The sequence below is a fragment of the Astatotilapia calliptera genome, chromosome 18 (genome assembly GCF_964374335.1).
Source record: "Astatotilapia calliptera chromosome 18, fAstCal68.1, whole genome shotgun sequence".
Lineage (NCBI taxonomy): Eukaryota > Metazoa > Chordata > Actinopteri > Cichliformes > Cichlidae > Astatotilapia > Astatotilapia calliptera.
The window spans coordinates 29,355,161-29,379,391 of NC_137439.1; the positions used below are offsets into that span (position 1 = coordinate 29,355,161).

Genomic DNA, 24,231 nt, shown 5'->3' on the forward strand with positions numbered 1-24,231 from the left:
AGAGACAGACAACAATTCACACTCACAATTATGGGCAATTTAGAGTCACCAGTTAAGCTAACCCCACTGACTGCAAGTCTCTGGGCTATGGAAAAAAGCCAGAGCACCCAGAGAGAACATGCAAACTCAAACACAGCAGATTGGGATTTGAACCCAGAACCTTCTTGCTGTGAGGTAACGCTGTGCTACCGTTCTACCTTCTGTAGGTCACTTTATGTTAAAAGGGAGTTGTTCCTTCCCACTGTCACCAAGTGCTTGTTTACAGGGGTCATCTGATTGTTGTTGTTTTTCTTTCTATTATTGCAGGGTCTTTACTTTACAATATGAGACTCCTTGAGGTGACTGTTGTTTTGACTTGGTGTCAATTCAATGGAACTATAATTCAAGGATGCAGGAATCCTATCATTTAATGATGAATTCTCTTTGCCACTCTTTCAGCTTCACCTTTTTCTTCTGCTGTCATATGCTATCTGTCATTTCTGAAATGTACTCCCTTTTGGTCTGACAATAAAGAAGACACGGTTCTGTTTTGATACCACTAGCAACACCTATAAGCGTTTTTGTATATTTGAGGACACTGACATAAATCATCCGATCTGGTACTCATCCATGCCCTCTAACTTGCAATTAGTACAGCATCCTATTTATGACTACAATTAAATAGAGGATTAGTCACAGGTACAGAGACACACAGATAACATATACAGATGCACACAATCCAGGAAGAATTAATTAGCTTATTTTTGTGTTTTTACATAAGTTCCAAGGTAAGAAGTAATTATCCTGATTCATTTCACAAAACCCTTGTGCTGAAAACATTTTGAATTAAGCTGAAATATGAACTCTTCCCTCAAAAGAGTGTCCTTGAGAAAGGCAATCTTTGAATAACTGAAAAAAAAAAAAGGTTATATAAAACTTTAGATAGATTTTGGTCTTTTGTTGTCATTGTTAAGACACTTCAGTGATTCTTTTTTTTCAAAATTCCTCTCTTTCTTCCCTCGCTTTCTAAAGTCAAAGACTTAAAATAAAAAGGAGAGGACATTTGTCACTTGCACAAAGCCTAAGAGAACAATTCCTCCTCTGTTTGTTGTGCTGCCCGCTGGTTATTGAAAAGTAATTTGACTTGGAGCCTGTGATCGATTAGTGACTCCACGTTCAACCCGTGCATTTACTACAAGATATCATAAGGTCCAGCTGTTTCGAACGACAAAACCCCACAAACAAACAAACAAACAAAAAAAGCTCAGGCAGAGTTTCGAGTACCCTGCTTATTTAAAAATAAAAAATATCCTGAAACAGGGGTGATATATTGTGTGCCAAACTACCAATCCTCTAACCTTTTGGCGTTCCTCAGAAAAGCTGGGAAGTGAGCTGCATATAAATCTTCACCTTCATAAATCATTAATCCTGATTAAAGCCTAAAACACCCCTGAGAAAAATGGTGAGAAAAATCCACTCTCAGTGTATACGAGCTTGTTCCGAGACCTTTATTTCCACTTGAGTGAAGTAATTTAGAAGTAGACAGTTGGGTCTTTGGTGCGATGAGCTCTGTTTGAACTTTTTTGTAAGCGAATGGCAGATTTCTGAACTCGTGAAAAGATTTGTAGACTAAAGTGATTTAAAATTCTGAAGAATGCACACAGCATACTTGCAGAATGGCAGCTCTGTTACACTGTTAGCCATTCTCTCTCAGCTTGGCCTGCAGAAAAAATAAGGGTTGCCACGACTTTGAACTTGTAAAGTGTTGCATGTTTCAGAAGCTAATTTTGTTAAATGGGCAAATGTGCTTCTATCATCTGTTCCACTGTGATGTACAAGGTTTCATTTTCATCAGCTTTTTTTTTCATAGCCAAAGATAAATAGCCTGTTTTAGCAGTAAAAGTGAAAAAACCACTGATTTTGTACATTTTAACATCTCCAGATGGCTCCCACAGCTGGCACTGCTATATGGATTTATTGTGTGTCATAGTTAGAGAAATCTACCGCCTGCAGATCTGAGGGGTGGAAAAAAAGGTTTGGTTCATTGTTTTCTATTATAAGTAAAACTCACACCTTACTGACCCCAGTAGGGACGTGGATATCCCCAAATATAGTGATAGCCATGATGGCGAGTATGTGCAAGCATTCCGTTTGTAACCTCCAGCTTTGTGGTGCACAGTGCTATTGTATCTGTAATGTTATTTCTTTTTGTTCCGGCTCATACAGGAATAGAGGACCGCAGGTTCATCTCTAATGGAGGATGAGGACCAAATTAGTGATGTGTCCAGCAGATTGCACCGAATACCATTTTCAAAAAAACATGTCACATTGGTATTATGGTGTAACCAGCGAGCCTGGCAAGGCTTCACTGAGCTTCTCTCTTAATAAAATGATCCAGTGCCATTCAGCTGACCTCAAAGATTTCTAATTCAAAAGCACCCCATCAACAAACCACACATATCTACAGGCTAGACATGAATATCCAGTTGAAGCATGCAGTGTATGTTGTTAATACTGATAATAAACTGCATATAGTGTGCTTGTAGAATAAAACTCAAAAATGATCACCAAAGTCTGCAGCTTTATCCCTCTGTTCTCTGTTTGTAGCACACTGATGCCATGATGTCTGCTTTGGATAACAGTGAAAATTCGTTTATTTTTTAGTTTCCTGTTTCATTTTGAACGTATTTCTTGGCGTGCATGTGATGTTCTGTGCCGTCTTTTGTATTGTCTTTGTCTACTCTGCTGCCTTTGAAGGTTTTGCATCTTCAGGGAATATTTCAGGGGTTTTTTTTTACTCTCAAACTACATAACATGAAAGTTTTTTCATCATCATTTTGATAGGTAAGTACAGCTCACATTCACCTATTGTTTTAATCATTACATTCATTTTAAGAGATTGCCTCTGCATCATCAATCAACAGGAATCATAACACAGCGTTTTTAAGAGCATTTTCCTAAAAGCATCTTTTCCAGGCATTTTAAGCGATCAGTATTTACCCATTTAAGACGACCAGAGTATTCAGAGTGGGGGCGAGGGTGTTTATGCACTAACCCACCTCTCAGATGAATCAGGTGCCCTTCATGTGTCACTTTGCTTTGGAGTAGTCCTGCCACCTAGTGGGCAAAAATCAGTGCATTTTAAAGACATGCACACTGTATTACAACGCCAGCAGACCATTCTTTTGTGACAAACTGTCCAGAGATATATTAGAGGCTGGACAGTCTAGACTACATGTTTAAGTAAAAAGGTAACTGAATCTCATTTGTTTTTATTGTTTGTTGTCTAATTTTTAAACCTTTAAACTCGAGTAATGACACAGAATGATCTTTTGCCACAACTTTATAATTGTAAGCATTTTACTTCACGTCTGTTTGTTCGTTTGTTTGCTCTTTTCAATTACTATCTTTAAAGATATTATTTGTAAAGGCACTCGCTGATTTAACCGAATTACTCAAACAGCAGTACAACAACAGTATTCAGCCGGTTTCTGTGCAGAAAGGCTACAGATGGCTACAGAGTACAGAAATATCACTCAGCATATTTTTGTGATACTCGTACTTGAGTATTTCCATTATAAAGGCGCATTATTCATAAAACTCTCCATGCTGTAAATGACAACATTTGCAAGTGTAAGCTGCCTTTGTGACAGCTGCTGTCTAGATCAAAAGTCTCACTGTGTCAAGAGACCCACTGCAGCTGCTCTGTTTAGTGAAATAGAGTAAATAGCTTTCATTTGGCATTTATACACCAAATTGAGTTTTCATCTCTGTGCTACTTAATTTCCATGCTCAGAATTCATCTCCAGATCCGCAGAGAGTCAAACTGCATTAACAAGGCTTCATTCATAATTTAATGTTTAGCCTGATGTGATAAGAATAATGTTTGTTCCCACAATCGAGTCAAAATGAACTGGCTGCTTTTTCTTAAGATTATTTTCTGCTAACAGGACTCTTTTCTGGTCATGCTTTCCTCCCAAGCTGGGGGAGATTCCAGCCCCCTCCCCACCAGCCCCAGAGAGGGAACAGATGGGCGAAGAAAATTAATGACTGAGTGAGTAAGGATCTGCAGGTATGCTTGACTAAGCTGCTCACTAGTAACCAGATTCTTAAGAATACTGGTTTTCTTTATGACTTTGTCTTTGATTAGATTCATTTCATTCAATCTCAGAATTTTTACAATTTAATAACTTCAAAATCTTCTATTCATTTGAGGTTGAAATTAGGGGTGGGTTTTTATAATCGATTCATCGATTAAAATCGATTCTGGCTTGGATAACGTAAAATCGATTCATTAAAATCCTGAATCGATTTTTTAATATAAATTTATTTTGTCCGAAATGCCAGAATCTCTGGTGACATCTCACAAAATTTCAAGAACCACCAAACAGTAAATGAGAGCAGGTACAGGGATTCTGCACATAGACTTAAACACACAGCGCGACCCGCGGATCAGAATCAGTTAGATGTCGCCTTTCTCACAGTCGGGGCTGAAAGCCGACAGCTCGCTGATCCGGGTCCGCGCTTTGTGTTCACGCCCTTTATGCGCTGATTCTAAAGCTGTTAGTTTGATCTCTCTCCAAACAATATTGACCGAACCAGCAGCAAAAGAAGATCCAAACGCTTCACATAAACATCGTCATGAATTCACTCTTTTACTGTTTTGCTTCCACTGCGATGCGCAGCTCTCTCTCTCCCTCTCTCCCCCCCCCTCTCTCTCGAACAGTTTCGCTTTCTTCATTATTCGCTTGCTTGTTACGCACAAGTCTACTGTTGTTTACAGGCTGTCGGCCGCTGTTTTTTTCCCTTTTACATTCTTCCGAAAAGAAAGCCTCATTTCTGCTGTTCAATACTGAACAAATTTAAACTTTTTAATATTATTCAAAATGCAAAATGCTTAGCCGTGTGTCTAATAAAACCGCTGTAACGTCAGAGGTAATGTTCATTAATTAATGGTTTTCTTTCGTTTTTGATGTACTGCAGAATATTTTTATAAAATCCCAGGCCAGGAAAATCACCTTCATGTTTTTCTGTGTTTTATCTTCAGCTACTTTGACACAAAGGCATCTGCTGTGATGCTCACACCTTGGATAAAGTCTTGCGAGTGTCAGCTTCCTTTTTATAGATACAAAAATATGTAAATGTTCTGATCTGAATTATACTTCTGACTGTCAAAATTTCCCAGATTTAAATCGAATCGAATCGAATTAAATCGAATCGTGGATCGAATCGATTTGGGACCTTGTGAATCGGAATAGAATCGATTCTAGAAATCAGTGACGATACCCAGACCTAGTTGAAATGTAGAGAGAATGATGTGCTCAGACTAATCATTTTAAATGTCTTTAGTATCAAATTTATTGGGTATGTCTTTGCCACATTAAAAAAAACAAGAATAATGTTGAATGTTTTAATTAGAAGTGGCTGTTCATTCATTTGTAATAATGAGGCTCATGCCAGTGGATATATGAGTATTCCTGGTCACTCACAGTGTCATTCACTGAAATATTTCATGCCTTATGCTATGCAGAGAATATTGATGATGGAACCAGCCAGCCTTTGCACTTCAGGTGTTAACAAATGTTATCCAAGAAAACAGAACTAACTAAATTTTTACTAATACTGCAAAAGTAGTAATCTCCCTTGTAAGGTAGAGGGCGATCATTAGAATGAGCAGCGAGTGCTGCGACGCCTCCTGCACACACAGCTATAGATTTAATGTGCAAACATTTGCCCACTCTTCCACTTCAGCTGTTTCAAAAGCATGCTGTTGAATCAAACAGACTGTGCTTGGGTTATGTAACCCTTAAGTTCTTAGCCTTAAACACGTGCATGCAGATCCTATGCTTTCGTCTCCCTGGCCATAAAGCTGATGCTTGAACACAGCCTGAATTGACTTTTTAAAACGATTACGGGCAGAGAGTACTTATTAACGTGTAACTTAAGTAGCTGAACCTGGATAAAGAGATGGTTGTCTTTTTATCCAGCCAGTTTGTGATGCTGGTGAAAATTGTATACATTTGTAATCTGCCATTGTGATTCAATTACAGGATTTTTGTTTTTTGTAGTGGAACTTTACAATATCTTTGTTAATGTAATTTATGTTGATAAATATTTTTCTCTCGTGTCCACAAATGTTTTTAATGATGATCTTAATCCGCACATTTTCATATATCCTGCTTTAATAATAACAGAATTTTATATGACTCTATTAGACACCATAGATGGTGTCTAATTAGACACATTGATTTTTTGTATGATGTAACTGCTGATGTAACTAATGTCTAATAGGTTTCACAGTTGGCCGTATGACTATGTTATCATACTAATATATTTAAGGGTACCCAGTGTGCAGCCTGGTGATGCTGACTCTGGGTGGGAGTGTGGATGTACACAACAGATTTCCTGCCAATGTGGCCGTTAACTTTCAGAATATGTTGATCTCCAAAAAAGACAACAAACACAGATGGAGAGAAGCGATGAAATGTCTCTGTAAGATAAATCATAAAGAAAAACCTTATTTTTGTATGGGCTGTATTTAATCTCAGATGGCAAGCTGTTTATCTGGTTTAACACCTGAATTATCCAATCAATAATAACAACTTCTATAAAAACAAGACTTTAACGTGTGACCATCTGCTGGCTCCTGAATACGGCCAATCGATCCACGGGACGGTAAATCTGCAGTCACTTGTGGTGTGGAGGCCGTTTCAGTCTGGCTGCTGTTTGGTCAAGTGAAAAAGCCTGCACTCCTTCTGTCGCTGAACTCAGCTGATATAAAACGCAAGGACTAGAGATTTACTCAGCAGTATTATTGAACCTCTTTGAGAGGATGCAGCTAATGTTTGCCCAAAAATCAATAGATTTGTCATTAGGTGGCTTTTTTGTGACATAAAGACTGAAAGGGGGCCTTGAGGGTTTGTGCATCCCATGACACTTTTTCTAATTTCGCAGTACTGCAGAGGTTTTCTGTGCCCTGCCTGTTGAATGTGTCACTTTGAACAATATATGTTATTAGCCTGTATGAAGACGTGTTACCTTGTTTTTCTGGGAGAGAACTTAATCGATTCAGTATTTCTTAACAAGAAAACCTTCATGAAAATACATTTGGACAATCATCAGCTCTGAAGGTGACCTATCATGTTCTCAGTGTATATCCATATACACGTGAAAGAAACGCTTTTAATCAGAGCACAGCATTAATCTGTTAAACTTGTGGGGCATTGAACTGGTCAGTTAAGTATCAGAGGGGGTTGTTTCAGTTTCAGCTGCTTTGGCGTTAATGGATTAACAACAGGTGCACCAGAGGGGCTGTTTTTCACTAGTTTTGCTTTTGGCTAGGGTCAGGGTGACCCCTGGTAGCATGAGGGGATACCTGAGCCCTACAGAGGTTGCACATGTAGTCCAACTCTTCCACGACGGCACATCAATACATTCCATCGCCAGAAGTTTTGCTGTGTCTCCTCCATCTCAATGGCATGGAAGAGATTTTAGAAGACAGGTAGTTACTCTAGGAGAACTTATCAGAACTGTAGAAGATCCTTAACCCATTAGCAGGACTGGTATCTGCTCCTTTGTGCAAGGAGGAACAGGATGAGCACTCCCAGTGCTACAAAATGACCTCCAGCAGGACACTAGTGTGAATGTCTCTGATCAAACAATCAGAAACAGACTTCATGACGGTGGCCCAAGGGCCCGACCTCCTCTAGTGGGCCCTGTGCTCACTCCTTAGCACTGTGGAGCCTGATTGGCATTTGCCATAGAATGCCAGAATTGTCAGGTCCACCACTGGTGCCCTGTGCTTTTCACAGATGTAAGCAGGTTCAGCCTGAGCACATGTGACAGACATGAAAGCGCCTGGAGAAGCCGTAGATAATATTATGCTGCCTGTAACATTGTTCAGCATGACTGGTTTGGTGGTGGGTCAGATATACCTCTACAGGCTAGGCAATGGCACCATTCCCACTATTAAGTATCGGGTTGAAACCCACTTTCAGATCCTACACTGGTGCAGTGGGTCCTGGTTACTGGCAATGCCCGGCCTTTGAGACAGGAACATGCAGGGAATTCCTGGAGGATGAAGGAAATGATACCAATGACTGGCCCCAAAGTTCATCTGACCTAAATCCAATAGAACACTTCTGGGACAATATGTTTTGTTCCATTCGACAACACCAGGTTTCATTTCAGACTTTCCAGGAGCTCAGTGATGCGCTGGTCCAGATCTAGGAGGAGCTCCCCTAGGAGACCATCTGTGGTCTCATTAGGAGCATGCCTGATGTATGTCAGGCATACAAGCAGATTACCATTTGGAGTTGCTCCAAGGAAATTTTGGAATAGTTTACTAGCCTGCTGCATCATCTTTTTCACTTTCATTTTCACTGTCTTTGAATTCAGCAAGCTGTTGGTTAATCATTTTAATTTCACTCAAATCATATGGCATCCTTTCATTTCTAACACACACAAAGTGAAAGAGCGGCTCCAGCAGATTCCAGGCACAGGTCTTTGTCCAGAAGAGTGCATGTAGGAACCTTCAAACACCCAGGCCTTCACGGTACCATTGTCTTCTTCAAGCTTTAGCTGTTGTGGCTGGACTGGACTGATAATCTGGTATGCCAGGCATTTGACAGTGACCCGATACACTTATGGGTAGATGTCACTTTTGTCAATGCATTTACATATCTGGGTTTATTGCAGTTTGACTGCCAAAATGTCTGCATTTATAGAGGTGGTCTCACTTGCTGATAACCAGTTAATCAACTGCACCTGACTTCTTAATGACTGACTTAATTCCTATGGAAAATTAAGAGTGTACTTTTTCACAGGACTAAATTCACATGACTGCATTTAATTAATACGGCCAGAAGAAGATGAAAAAGGGGACTGACCTAATAGCAAAGAGGCTAACAGATAAATAAATGGGGGCAGACAATAAGGATTAACAAAAATTAATAAAAAAATAAGGATTATTCGGTATGTTGAAAGCTAGCCTAAGAGAGATCTTCCCAAAAAATACCAAGTTGGAAATGAGCATAGCATGTCAACATTAAGTGACATAATGCTGGTCGAGTTGTAATCATTCAGAAAAAAAGGCAGCAGTTTAAGATTTGTGGATGAGCTTACAGCAAAAAACAAACAAACAGTAAATTTAAAAAAAAACAATAAAGTGCATTTTGTTTATTAAAATCACAATAAAAATAGTTGCTAATGTCAATATTTCCTTGTTATTTGCACTAAGAAAAAATACAATGTTACAAACGGGAAGGAACTAATCTTGCTGAGCACTTTGTGTACAGGCATATATGACCACAGCCTTCTGGTTAAAGTAATTTCCTCTGCACACACTCCTGGGCCATGCAGCTGTACCACCTGATACTCTCTTGTCCTGCATTAGCATTTAGATTCGTGTATGTATTTTTTCTAGGATGTATTTCCTCTGTCGATTCCTGTTCCTATGAATGCTTTGGGCTCAGCCCGAGGGGCTTTGAACTCAGAGAGGACCTTTTATAATTTGCTCCTGGAGAACATCAGGAGCAGAGCCAAAAAGAGTGATTGAGAGTGAGTTGCAATAAACGGTTAAACCCCAACGCGAGCATCCTGGCAGAAATTTATTCAAGTGAAGGTCTCACCTACCTCCTATTCTGGCATGGTGTCAAATCTTGGCTGTTTTAATACATCTAAGACCTCAAAGATGTCTGGAAAAAGGACGGTGGAGCCCTTTAGGCGTCCTGTCCAATCGATATTCTTTTCAGCTTTTTTGGCGTGTGACATTAACAGATCAGTAGAGCCATGAAACAGAAAGCCAAAGAGCTCAGCTCATGCTGTTATCCAATCTCTGGTCTTAAAAGTGATCCTCCATGTTCCTGCTAATAGTTCACTGGCTCACTGTCTATCCCCCCTTTTTTTGTTCCTCTTCAGGCGTAAACGCAAGAAAGACAGGAATCAGACAAAATGAAGTGTTGTAACAGCAGGAACCCTGACAAAGCAGAGTGTAGCCTCTGGTGGAATGACGCTGATGTTAAGCTGTCTCCATACAGCCAGCTGTTTAACACTCCCTCTCAATCTGTATGTGAGCCCATTTAGCAACTGGCTGCTGTGGAATCAGTTGTTTCAAGCAGAGTCATTGCTGTGAAGGTCAACTCAAATGTTTTCCTCTGGGAAACACTAAAAATAGATGAGAGTCAAACCGTAAAGTGCACTTGTAAAAACGCTGCGGTGATAGCAGGAGTGGACATAATCTAATTACTTAAATAGTGTCATTCAGGCAGTGTTTAGCTTATTTAAGTGACTACTTCTTCTCACCTACATTTCAGACAGGTAAGAAATCTTCTTACTTTAATGGAAGTTTGCTGCAGATCAACAAAATGCCAGACTTATTCACTCCTCTCTTCAAGCCTCTCCTCTTTCATCGTGTCTTCTTGTTCATGCCACTCACTGCATGTGCTCAGATCTTAGACCTCCTGTAATTTCTTCACCCTTTTTTGAAGAGGACTGCTAGCGAGAAGGTACTGTATGGATCCATTTACAGTACATGTAGCCATACTTTCAGTACTTGTCTAATATACACTTTATTGCCAAAAGTATTTGCTTGTCACATGTATATGAACTTGAGTTCCATCCCATTCTTAATCCATAGGTTTAAATATGATTAATATGAGCCTTTGCAGCTTTAACAGCTTGGACTTGTCTGGGAAGGCTTTCCACAAGGAGTGTTTCTGAAAATTTCTGACCATTCTTCCACTAGTACATGTTTGAGGTCAGACACTGAAGTTGGACAGAAGGCCTGGCTCATAGACCCCGCTCTAATTCATCTGAAAGGTGTTCTAACAGGATGAGGCTTCGACTCTGTGCAGGCCAGTCAAGTTGTTCCACACCAATAATACATGTTTTTATGGACCTAGCTTTGTGCACTGGTGTGCAGAACAGGAAGGGGCCATCCCCAAACTGTTCCCACAAAGTTGGGAGAATAAAATATCTTGGTATCGTAAACTAAGGAGCTGAGCCCAACTCCTGAAAAACAACCTTATTGCTCCATAATCCCCCCACCACCCAACTTTACACTTGGTGCAATGCAGTCAGACAAGTGCTGCTCTCCTGGCAACCACCAAACCGAGACCCTTCCAGATGGAGAAGTGTGATTAATCACTTTAGGAAACATCTGCATCGCTGTAGAGTCCGGTGGTGACTTGCTTTACATCACTGCATCTGAAGCTTTGCATTGCTCTTGATGATCTGAGAACTGAATGCAGCTGCTGGGATCGGTAACCCATCCCATAGCTCTCTACACACTGTTCTTCATCTAATCTGAAGGCCATATGAAGTTTGGAGGTCTGTAGCGATTGGCTCTGCAGAAAGTTGGTGACCTCTGTGCACTATGCATCTAGGCATACGCTGACCCCATGCCGTGATTTTACACAGCCTACAACTTTGCGGCAGAGCTGCTGTTGTTCCCAATCACTTGCACTTTGGTATACCACTAACAGTTGACTGTAGAATATTTAGCAGTGAGGAAATTTCACAACTAAACTTGTTGCACTAGAATTAACTGAGCCACCCATTCTTTCACAAATGTTTGTAGAAGCAGTCTGGATGCATAGGTGATTGATTTTATACACATGTGGCCATGGAAGTGATGGGAACACTTGAATTCAATCATTTGGATGACTGAGTGAATACTTGTGGATTGTGTCCCTGATCCACAGCTCTCCAGTGTACGTTTTATTTCATAAAAAATATTGGTGGATTTATTTATATTCAGAAATGTCTGCCCAGCCTTCTTTCCTTGTCTGGACGGTGAGCTGTTCGTGACATTTTATGTAACTGAGGCTTCACGAAAAGAAGGACAGATATCATTTTCTTTGAATAAGCTCCATTTTTCTTCCAGTTCCTCTATGGTTACGGTAATTACATTTACCACAAACCAGTATGAGTTTGTGTTTATATTTTGGAAGTAAAAAAAAAAAGACTTATTCCTATGAAGCAGTATTCATGATTTCCCCTGAAATCGACACCTACACTCACAGGCATCCTGCCATCTCATCTCCACAAATCAGAACTGGAACAGTACTAATGATTCACTTTGTCCTAATGTTGTTATCCAAAATCTGTACCAAAACACTCTAAATGAAATGGTGTCATGGCAAGTCTTTCCTATCTGAACCTCATGTGATTTTCAAATTCATATTTTATACAATAATACTACTTTAAAAACAAAAACAAAAAAAAAACGAGGGCCCTTTTGAGATGAGTTTTCCCTAACTGATATCTCCCAGTATGTTAAATTAAACATAAATTGACAGTTGCACCCTAGTCAGCGATTTTCTTCTCTTGAATAGTTTTAAGCACCCCCCCCCATCCTATGTTATTTACCAACCCAATTCCAAAAAGTGTAAAATGTAATTACTCATGTTTAAAGTCAGCCATTTTAATATTTTAAGAAAAGGTCATTTTGAATTTGATTCAAACAATGTGTCTCACAAAAGTTGGGACGAGGGCTACAAAAGGCAAGAAAAGTAAGTGTTACTGAAAAGAAACAGCTGCAGGCACATTTTGCAGATAATTAAGTTAACCTGTAACAGGTCGGCATCATGACTGGGTAAAAAAAGAGCGTCTTAGAGAGTCAAACCTCTTAGAAGTGAAAACAGGCGGAAGTTCACCAATCTTGAAAAGACTGCATTGAAACATTTTAACAATTTCAGAATAATGTTCCTCACCAAAGACTAAATAAATGTTCATCTAGGGCAGGGGTGCCCAATCCCGGTCCTCGAGAGCTACTATCCTGCAGCTTTTAGATGCATCCCTACTCCAACACAGCTGAATCAAATGGTTTGATCTCTTCAGCATGCCATCATGTTTGGCAAAGGCCTGATAACAAGCCATTCATTCGATTCAGGTGTGTGGGAACAAGGATGCATCTAAAAGCTGCAGGACGGTAGCTCTCGAGGACCGGGATTGGGCACCCCTGATCTAGGGTATAATGCGTGCAGAGAAATCTCTGTGTGCAAGGGACACGGCTCAGAATCAGTACTAGATGGCAAAGGGGAAAACTTCTGTGTTGTCCGACAAATCAAAATATGAAATTCCTTTTGGAAAACATGGACTGCACATCATTCACAGTGGGACCATCCAGCTTGTTATCAGGGCTCAGTTTAAAAGCCTGCATCTTTGATGGTCTGGCAGTACCTTAGTACATATGGAACTGGCAGCTTGCACATCTGGAAAGCCATCATCAATACTCAAAGAGAGCAACATATGCTCTCAGATAATAGCATTTTCAAGCAAGGTCTTGCATATTTCAGCAAGACGATGCCAATCTGCATACTGCAGCTACAAAGTGGAAGAGGCTGGGTGCTGAACTGACCCACTTGCGGTCCATACATTTCACCTACTGAACATTTGGCCCATCATAAAGCAAACAAATAAATTAATCATTTAAAATAAAAAATATATATATATACAACCAATAAGGCCCAGGACTGTTGAGTAGCTAGAATCTTATATCAGACAAACATTCCTCTCCCAAAAATCCAGAAAGTGGTCTCCTCAGTTCCCAGATGTTTAAGAAAAAACAGGAGAAGCTCCGCAGTGTAAACCAGGCCCTGTCCCAACTTTTCAGAGATGTGTTGTTCATTCAAAACGAGCTAATATTTTTCTGAAAAAGTTACATTTCCTCAATTTACTTTTGATACGTTTTATGTGTTCCATTGTGAGGAACGGGTTTATGAGATTTGCAAATCATTGCACTCTGTTTTTATTTACATGTTACAGATGTTTAGACAACCCGTTCTCACTCCCAAAGCGTAACATTTTACGCTAGGTGACAAATCGTCACCATATTACGTTTTCGGCTACCCACCACGTTCCTAAATGACGACCTCGGAAAAAGAGGAAATATGAGAACCGTCTGGACTGAACCTACACATGTTCGCTCTTTTTCTTCAAATCGCTTAGAAACACGCTATTTAACATCATTAAAGTCCTGGTTAAGGTCAGGAATAAGGTTATGGTCAGGGCTAGGGATAAGGTTAGGTTTAGGGCTGGAATACAGGGCTGGAACGTCTATTACCGCGGGAGCGTCATTGCACTGGATTCCAGCCATAACCCGCCGCGTACCATAAGAACGCCGAAGGTCTCCTTTCGCGTTTGTATTATGCGACCCAAGATAAGATCCCGATAGGCTGGGATATTACTGACAGATAAATGAAGAAGTGTTAGAATATTTTGAAAGTGACAGATTATCTTTGTCTTCTGTGTGTTTAACACCATCATTCTTGTCTGTTTGCTCTTTCTGTAAGGGTCACAGTGATACTGAACTCGACGTCACATGCTAAAATGTATACAGTGAACTATGGATTAGGGTCGGCTGATAGTGAAATGTCCTGGGTCAGAGGTACATATTTGGCTCTTTACGTTTGAGTATATTCAAATTTCAAAAACGAGTATCGGGTGTAATTTATTTATTTATCCTTTGTCCTTCAAGCCCTGATCTCAAACCACAGATAAGCGAAGCGTTTGTTTTTGTGTACGTGTGTGTGTCTTTAAGTGAGATTTAAAGGATTTGATTGAGATCCCTCTCCTAACCATAACTGACCCACATATTCTGTTTCATTTGGAAGCACAATGCAGAGAACGGTGATACTCCCATGCTTTCCTGTGACTTTAGAATTCCTTTTTGTTCACCTCCAGCAAAATTTCTCATCTGGCCTCGCTGCAGAATCCTATGACATGCTGCTGTTATGTGACCCTTTCAGTTAAGGATCTGTTCGATCCTTCCTCCGCTGTGATATAATATAAGTGTAAAGTTTATGACATGGCCTTGCAGTGGTAGAATATGCCAGTACGTGACACAGCAGTTTGCCCTCTGCTAACATGAAATGGAAATTCCCATTCATTGGGTGGGGAGGGGGTGGAGGGGTGGGCTAGGGCTGGATGTTTACTGCATCCAACCAGATGAGGGCAGTGTATCACAGCTCTGCTGCACAACCTCAGAGCTCTACCAGGGAATACTACACGCTGAGGACAACTCAGCCCGAGGTGGAGATTGGGAATGGATGGAAACCCTGCTTTAAAGCATCATTTTGACTCATCACTAACATGAGCAAAGACAGCAGGGACTACACTTTACATCTAGTCACTATTAGAGTGGATGCGGTTTCCAGTGTGTTACACACTTTCCTCCTCGCCTCGCTATTCCTCCAACTGCTGCTGTGATGTGTCTCACTTTTTCTCAGCACAGATGTTGTGCTGTATTCTGTTGTTATTCTCTGCCAAATGACAACCAAATGTCTGCATATAAACAGATGTCACTGAATGGGTGTCTTTTTTCCCCCTCACGACACTTGTCTGCTTGAAATACTCTGCTGCACCTTTGTAAAACCTTTTTTTTATTCCAGCATTGTTTTATGTCAGCAGATTCACGTACACACCGTACCTCGACAGACAAGTAATTGAGAGCATATTGAGCATCTCGACTTCTATCCACGAGATGCTGCATTGATGAATAAATAATGGATCGCCCTTTCAAGTGCATCTTTGAACAGTGCTGAAGTTTTTAACCCAATGAAACCTGGAGACAGCTACAGCCCCCAGATTTTAAACCTCTTATTCAAGCCCTACACACGCCACCTTTCTCCTTTAACGCCCCCACCAATTCCCTCTCTCCCTCTATTTCTCTCTCTCCAGCATAATGCCCCCCCATTGGGTCTTCTTTCATCAGAGAAGAGTATCCATGAGATGCAGACACAAAGGTCTCTCATACACAGCCCTGAATATACACCAAAGCATGTATGCATAAACCAGACTGCGCACTTTTGTTTTATGTCCCTGGAGGGCCAATTTTAGGAAATTCGGCGACAGCTGCACCCTCCACATCCCACTAATTTGTATCTTTATGAAACACATTTGTTATATTAAAAAGAGACAACGAGCTCAAAATTTGTGTCTAATTTAGGCTGCATCTAAGAAAAAAGCAGCCTAACTGCGTTGCATAAGCGATGACATTGACAAATAGCAGCCGTTCAGATGAGAGGGTGAATCATATGTCATTGTTACTTACAGCTTGAGCTGCAACCTGGCCTCACAATCCTCCTTCCCAAATCCTATCACAGCTGTGAGCGGTGGTCTCACAGCTCTGAGGAGAAAGCCACTGAATGAAACTGTTTGATATATGGCTCTATTCCCCCCGATGTCCTCACGTTGTTACAGACATATTGCCACGAAGACACATTTATCAGACGCATCATATCAGCTTTCTGCTCATGACATCACAAAACCGTTTCTTTTCTGAGAAGAGCTATAGTTTAAAAATTCTTCAAATAAATAATTACTTACTGTCGGACACAGGGGAATACAAGAGCCCATATGAATGGTTTGACACATGGAAGCCTTAAATCCTGCAGGAGGATTCAGGGTCCTCATGAGCAGGATCATCTACTAGAGCAGATGTTGTGACTTCCATTCAGTGATCACATTTAAACAAGTTTGAATGTGTTTCTTACTTTTTCATTTCTTATCTCATTTCAAACTCGTTTAGTTTATAATTTACAGTGCTATTGCTTCTGAGAGAAACAAAGGTTTTTCTTATCTGACTTTCATCTTAATGCTTTATTTCTTAAAAGGGATGTATAGTTTTAATCAGTTTTTTTAAATTAAATAGATGTTTATTGGAATCAAAAATACATACAATACAAATTGAGGGTATTAAACAGGGAGCAGCATATAAATACGTAATGTAAATATACTATAAAAATATTCAAATCCATATTGAAAAGTTTTCTAATTTGTATTTTCATAGCGACTATATGAAAGTTTTTTTCAAATATCACTTTTCATAACAATAGTAGAGTTTGCCTCACCTAACCAGTGGGCTTTCAAACTGCCAGAGAAATTAAATTAGCTAGGCTACTTGTAAGTAGCTAAGGAGCACATGAAGCAGCCAACCAAAGATCCTGGCACTCTTGAAAAGCACTGTGAGTTAAACTTGCATTAAGGTCAGACACAGATGCTCCAGACTTTTCCTCTATAGAGCTGTGTGTAACTAAATTATCCACCTAACATTAACTACTGATGCAGCTGAACATACCACCAGCTCTTAATTCAGTTCATACAAATGGTGTAACTAGCAGGCAACTTAGGAGCCTCATTAAGGAAAAGAAAAAAAAAAAGAGGTTGTTTTATTGTAGCTAAATGTGAATATAATGTACTTAGAGTATTAGCAACAGCAGCTAGCAAGGATGTTCAGAAATATATATATATAAAATTATTTTATTATTATTTATAGCTAAAGCTAGCTAGTTAATTTGATGAACATGCTAAGGAGCTTTTTGGAAACTATTGTATAGGCTAGTATTTATAGGCTTATATGAAAACAAAATCATGATTCATTAACAAGTGATTACCGTTTGCATGAATTAATAATCGGCAGATCAAAAATATATGAAACACTGTAGTTATTGCAGTGTAAAACATGTAAATTATTAGGCCAAAGTAGTGGCTAGGAAAAGTTCTGAATTATTATTTGTAGCTAAGGCTAGCTAGTTAATTTGGTGAGCATGCTAAGACGCTGATGAAAATTATGGCCGGAAACGTTTTGAAAAAGTTCAACTTTGAAAATATTTTTGATATATGTTAAAAAAAAAATGTTTTTAGTTTTTAGTAGAATGAAAACAAAGCTCCCTCCTCCCTCAACTACTGCCAATGGACTAGTTAATTTCACAGTAGCTTGCAGTTGCTAATATATGCTATTACCAATTACTGTAGACTGTTTTCTACAGTCATTGGCTATTACAAGAGCATATAGCTAGAAACGGTGGTTAAATGTATGCTAACATTTATTTAAGTACTTTACTGAAGTCAATTTTAAATGTACTTTGACTGTATTAGGCTACTTTCTTATGTATTCTTCTGAAGATTTTTATATTTACTTATATATTACACTGTATATAAATAACCAGTACTATAATTAAAATAATTTCCTGCTACAATATTTAACAGATAAGGTTTATACAATTCACAAATCCATACCTGACCCATTATTATAATACATATGATTCTGCACAATGAACACTTTAGCTTTAGATATTTTATGCATGATTTGATGCTAAAACAGGTTTTTTCTTTCACTATTAGGACTCCTCCTTATGTATAGAGTACATAGCAGTGCATACTTGTTTTGCCAAAACACATAGGAACTCCTGTACAGTGCCACTTTTCATGCGAGCTCAGGGTTGTATTTAAGCCTGAAAATCCACCCTGATTGTTTCCACACTTAGTTTTCTATATGGTATTTCTTTCCAATCAAATGATCAAATCTAAATTCCTGTTATAGTAATTTTGTCTAAATAGCACATCAAAGATTCTGTCGCTTAAAACAAGGTAAAACCGTCTCACTTTGTTTCCCAGCAAAGACATTTGAAGATTTGACTAGAAAGTGTTCTATTGTTATTGTTTTTAGCCAAAATCATGATTTATCAGCAAGTGATTACCTTTGAATGTAAGAATCAATCAATTAAAAATATATGAAAAGTGCAGTTATTACAGTTTAAAACATGTAAATTATTAGGACGCCTGGAAGCCTAGAATCTCTGCAATTTAACAATAGGACTCTTTCCTTTGTCTATTTTTTATGGTACATCTGCTATTTCAAACAAATGATGGTGACCTAAAGATGATGAAGAGTATCTCAAACCTCTCTCTCTCCCCCCTTTCTCTCTCTCTCTCTCTCTCTCTCTTGTCTGAGTGCTGAAGTCGGAGGCGCTCCTCGGGTTTGCCACTGCGCACCGCGGCATCGCTTCTCACCACACTGTGCGGACTGTTGCTGCGCCTGGAGCACCTGCAGGCGCTGAAAGAAGAAAAAGAAGAAGAAGGGGGGAAGAAGTGGACAGCGATTGCCTAAAGAGACATCTGAGAGAGGAGAGGAAGGAGAAGGGGGCCGGACAGGCGGGAGGAGCGCACCATGGCCTCAAAGGAGACTACAGCGGCGGGCTTTGCCAACGTCAACAGGGAAATCACAGGTGAGCTCCCGACCCGGGATGACTTTTTCGGGGAAAAGTGTGTTTTTAACACCGCTTCGAGCACTCCCGAGAACGCGAGAGGATGGATGAGAGCAGCTCTCGGGACGCGTACGGGTAGTTTTCTTTTACTCAGCTGCTCTTTAAACAACCTCTTTCCACTGCGTTTGATTTGAAAGGAGTTATCACCGCAGGGAAACGCAGGATATGCCTCCCCAAGGCAAAACCACAGTTAATGGCTGTTCGGGCTTGTGAGGACTGTAATCCTAGCGATCTCAGTGCAGGAGTCTTCACTTTGGGATTGATTTGTTATAAAGATCCGCGGTGAAATTTATCGTGCGCACGGGTCCAGTAGTGCTGTCAGAGTTATTTTCAAGTGCTGCGGTGCGTGTGAGCGCGTCATGGCTTTGTTGTGCATTCATTAGGAGTTTTTTTTTTTTTAATGGCTTTCTTTTCTCGCTGCACGTGTGTGCGTGGGAGTTATTGTGTGACTGCAAGCGCTTTTCGTGCAGCATGGGTACAGCTGGAAGCCTGAGCCTGTGTCTCCCGCTGAAGAGATCGGACAGCACAGGACACACGAACACACCATGTTTGGATGGTAGAGTGTTGATGAAGGGTGTCTCTCACCGCTAATTATCCTGATGGAGTTAAGTCCCGCTGTTTACCAGCTCAACCTGGTCAAGCACCTTCTGTGTGGCCTGGTTGTAAGAGGCAGGCGGTATTAGGCCATTAACACACCTGCTAGTGGAGGACCAGATGGGGAGGGGTGGGGGAGATGGGGTTCCTGAGGCTTGGGGAAGGTGAGTGAGCACATCCATCAAACTGCCAGAAAAGGCAGGGTGTATTAGAGGGAACTGACGGTGGAAAGGGGGACTGACCCATGCTGGTTTTTCATCTCCACCGCACCTTGCCCCTTTTTTAGGGAACAGATGCTGAGGTCACACCGGCAGGCCTTGGGGGGTTCTGGATAGTGCGTTAAAAGGTTTAAGCGATTGGGTCTTACCCAGCTTAATGTCAATAACTCTCTGGTTGTCTTCAGCTGATCCTTCTTTCGATCTACCTGAGTGTGCCCCCCCTCTCAATCCCATCCCTGTCTCATCCTGCTGGCATCTGCCGCTGCTCAGTCAAGCGTGAGAGCCAACTTCATGGTTGTTGCCGGATGGGGACTGTGAGAATTGTGTGTGCGTGTGTGTGTGTGTGGTTGATACAGTGGGAAAGTTGGGAGACTGTGAGTGGAGCGTCGTGACACAGCATGACTCGCTGTATCTCCATCTGCTGGGCTCCATGAGTGCATATTTAGCACGGATGGCCCCATTTGAGATGTGTGCTGTGAACATATCACAGCTTGTAGGCATATGTGCGTGGTTCCACACTGAGGCTATAGGCTGATGTTATTTTGATGTTGGTTGTTGTTTGGGGGGGGGGGATGTAATTGGCAGAGGCCTCTGGTGCGGTTCAGTGAGCTTCACAGGGTCGCCTGCCTGGCATGGTGGGGTAGAAGTCCCTAAAGACCGCAGCTCTGAATTGTGTGTTTGGTTCCGTTGAGAAGAGCCGGGCTGCTTTTTTCTTCTCTGAGGCTAAAAATAGTCCAGTTATGAGTCCTCTTCAGCTAGGAGTTGCATATGTGTCTGCCTGTCCTCATGTTGGCGTCTTTGAAGCTGTCTTCTTTTCTCTGTGACTGTTCGCCCCTGTGCGGCTGTCTTTTAAGGAATAATCCACCTCAGACACAAGACGTGATGGTCGTGGGGATTTAGCTGGGATGTGAACATATTTTTTGATTGATAACTACATCTTTAGAGCTTTTAAAAAGCTCTGAGACAGAAGAAGCACTGGGACTATTTCCAAAAATATGTCACCTGTTGGTGTCCTAAATCCAAAGTCTGTCATGTTCATCACCATACATCAAAATGATGACAAGAAAAACCCAAACAAGGTGTCATGTAAAGACTGCTTGTTTGTCTCATCAGTTGCTGAAAAATATCCAGTTTACCCTCTTCATAAATGCACAACTACTATGCACTTTACTTTTAGTTGTTGGACAAAATCACTTGAAGTGTTTTAGCTCTCACGTGATCTTCATCAGCCTCTTTTACTTATTTGCATAAAAACAAGACTTCAATCTTAACACGAGGCAAATGAGGCATTATCTGCTGATGATGACCACATATTTCAGCTGGTTTTTAGATTCTGAAACTTTTTATTTCAAGACTTGGCAAAGAAGAGAAACCTAAATACTTTAACCAACACATGAAAAAGGTTTTAACCCCCCACCACCTGATAGCTGGGGTGCTTGGACATCGAAGGGTTAATTAGGGATCAAGCTTTAATGTGCTGAATTGGCATCAGCACTGATACTGAACTTTATTAAGCGGGTTTAGCATGGAGCATGATTTAATCACATTCCAGCCAAGACCTCTGTAGTCAAAAGAAGATTATTGCCATCTGCAGTAATTTATATATGTATAGTGTGGCATGACTGTAGTTTGGGACCTCGCTGCTTTTCCATGTGCCTAAGAAAAGTAGGAGGCGGGAACAACAGCGGCAACACCTCTGCATAGAAGAGATTGAGTAATTGATTGACGCTGATCAAGACACATACAGCACAAAAAAAGGAGTTGGGCTTGTGGCGGGTTGCAAAGTGGCTCGCAGACTAAAGCAACTTAAATAACTGCTGGTTGATTATATACTTTAGTCTATATTTATTTTCTTCCAAAGATGTTCCTCAGTCTGATGCGCTGTATTAAGGAGGTGCTGTATTATCACAATTCACATTAAAAGTTGCCTTTGAGTCACTGCAGTTTAGTGATTCCACTTCCCTTCTGGGCTGGGTATGACAGCAGCCTCTTGTGCACAGTATTGTTTTATTTATCAGTTACTAGAAGTTAGTATTCACTCTAAACCTTTAGACAGCATTTTAACAGCTGAAGCCCTCTACTGACTTTTGTCACCCTCATGTTACTTTGATATGCAGGAGTGGCCCGATCAGTGCATTTCAGACAGTGAAGAACAAGAGCCCTTATATTGAATGGATACTCAGAATCAGTATTTGGAAAGAAAACTGGTGCATCTCATTCTTATTCCGTTTTTTTCTTTCCATTTTTCATCATGCTTTATGTTCTAATTTACCGATTTACCCTCTTGAAAGCCTTTCAAAGCATTTCTCAGAGCATCTCAGGACTGTAACCTTTTTTCTGTAATGTGTTTACATTATGTAATCAGTGCTCCTTTTTTTTATCCTTGTCTTTCCCTCTCTGCCTTCTTTCCAGAGAGCATCAGAAAGGTGCTGGACAAACAAGCCATTAAGTTTGTGCGAGCCGTCAAGCAGGACATGAGGAGCGGCAAGTCAGAGGACAGGATTCTGGTGAGAGACGCCGATACCCGCACTCCACCCCAGCACCTCCCCCCACTTCATTCTTGTGTTCACACCGGTGACCCGAGAGAGCTGCTAATAAAATGAAAGAATCTTTCCGTGCGAGGCTTTAAATGTGCGACAGAGTGACGCTGGCTCGTTAAAGTCAAAATGGAAATCAATAGAGCTTAATTGCAACAAATTGAAAGGGCCGTAAGAAGTCGCAGATTGTACTTCCTGAGCCACACAACAGACGCGTTGAAAATTAGGCTTAAGACAGATGCTGTCTAAGCAGAGCAAAGTGGACACCATGCCGTGTCCCACTGAATCCATCCTCAGAGTTTATTAGATGTGGCAGGATGGCCTTAATGCCGCAGGCGAGAGTGTGGTGTGTGCATGTGTGGAAGCCTGATGTTGTGTACATACAGGGTCCTGGTTTATTGCTTTGTTTTTGTTTTGTTTGTTATTGAAGGAGCCTCGTGTGTTTGTGTGGGACTGCATGCCAGAGGGAGTGTAGGTTGTCTGTGATGTGTTCAAGGAACCAAGGCCAGTGCTGTTATTGAGAGACTGTCAGTTAGTCAGGCACATTGGTGCCCGATCAGTTACTCATACTGTGTTGCCAAGAGCGAGCTTGTTTCCTCCTTTAAAGGCAACAAGAAAGGGATGAGCTGATGTGAGAATCCAAACTATTAACCAGGACTTCTCTCAGTTTTCCGTCCCTCCTATTATTTCTTTTCCCCCTGTCTCTGCCTTGCCTCCACCTATCTCCATCATTACCACACCCCCCTCTATTTTTGTCATCCTCTCTTTGTTTCCCATCCCTCCTCCCTCCCTCCTCCTTCCCTCCCTCCTTGTCTGTCCATCTTGATTATTCTCCTCCCTGTCATCACCCCCCCCCCCCCCCCCCACCGCCACGCTGATCGCCTCTCGCTTTCTCTCCATCTCTCCACTTTTATGCCCTTCCACTCGTCCCTCCATCTTTACTCAAACCTGTAAAAGGGTATTGAGCTTCTCTTTCCATCAGAAGCAATTCAATTAGGTCTTTGCCTTACGAGAGTTTTTTTTTTCTCTTACTATCCAAATGGGCTTTGGCTGCTGCTGCTGCCTCTGCAACTGCTCCAAATTCTTTCAAGGGAAAGGATGTTGGATGCAGCTATATATGTATTCGTTCTAGCTCGTTGTCAAGGTCTCCCCCCTTCCTAAAAGGCAATCTTTTCACTCTAATGGATACATTTGTTTGGATGTAAGAAGGGCGAATAGACAAGAGAGTTTGTAAATTGACTTTTTTCAGTCTCTCTGGGTATTATGCACATAATATTCATGCTTGAAAGTATCATACATGGAGGTCAGAAAGTGGCGCATTCTAGGATTGCTGTCAGATGCAGAGCTTGAATTTTGTCCTGGAGAAGAAAAGAAAACCACAGCTTCCATCTCGATTCCCCTGGTTTGTTCGGTTCACAGGAAGAGAGTTTAAAACATCAACTCTGTATTTACTTTTACATTCAAGTCTTTGTTCTACATTTGCTCTCTCTGTCTTTTTTTTTTCGTGCCCTTCTTTGCCTCCAGAGACTGCTGGTATCCAACTGTCTGTGTGTGTTGACTGTACCAGCCATCATGCTGTGACACACACTTACACACAGGCACACACAGGGTTGTCTCCCCCACCACCCATCTCAGACAGACACAGGCCCAGCGTGACATCTAAACAGCACCGAGGGCACTGCGTTGGGGAGCATCAACATGCACGATTCCATCATTGGCTATGCTCAGACACGCACATGCACATTTACCCATGTGTGTGCATTTTGCATACATGTGCAGGAGGTATTAATGCACACTCGCACTGCTCAGTGCATCCAAACTTGCTCGCATACACACACACACTCTTACAGCCAT

The 24,231-nt window shown here is 41.0% G+C and overlaps 1 protein-coding gene across 6 annotated transcripts in view; it reads left to right on the top strand.

Moving 5' to 3' along the window:
* Positions 1–18,010: 18,010 nt before the first annotated feature.
* The window catches only part of carmil3 (capping protein regulator and myosin 1 linker 3), a 101,142-nt gene continuing 94,921 nt past the window's right edge, over positions 18,011–24,231 (top strand). Inside the window, exons 1-2 of one of the 6 annotated variants that reach the window (XM_080292541.1) lie at positions 18,011–18,989; positions 22,253–22,347. In XM_080292541.1, the coding sequence (XP_080148667.1) occupies positions 18,932–18,989; positions 22,253–22,347 (153 nt within the window). In that variant the 5' untranslated portion in view covers positions 18,011–18,931. The remainder of the gene's footprint in view (positions 18,990–22,252; positions 22,348–24,231) is intronic. The other 5 variants (XM_080292539.1, XM_080292538.1, XM_026148433.2 and 2 more) reach the window with 5 other exon arrangements.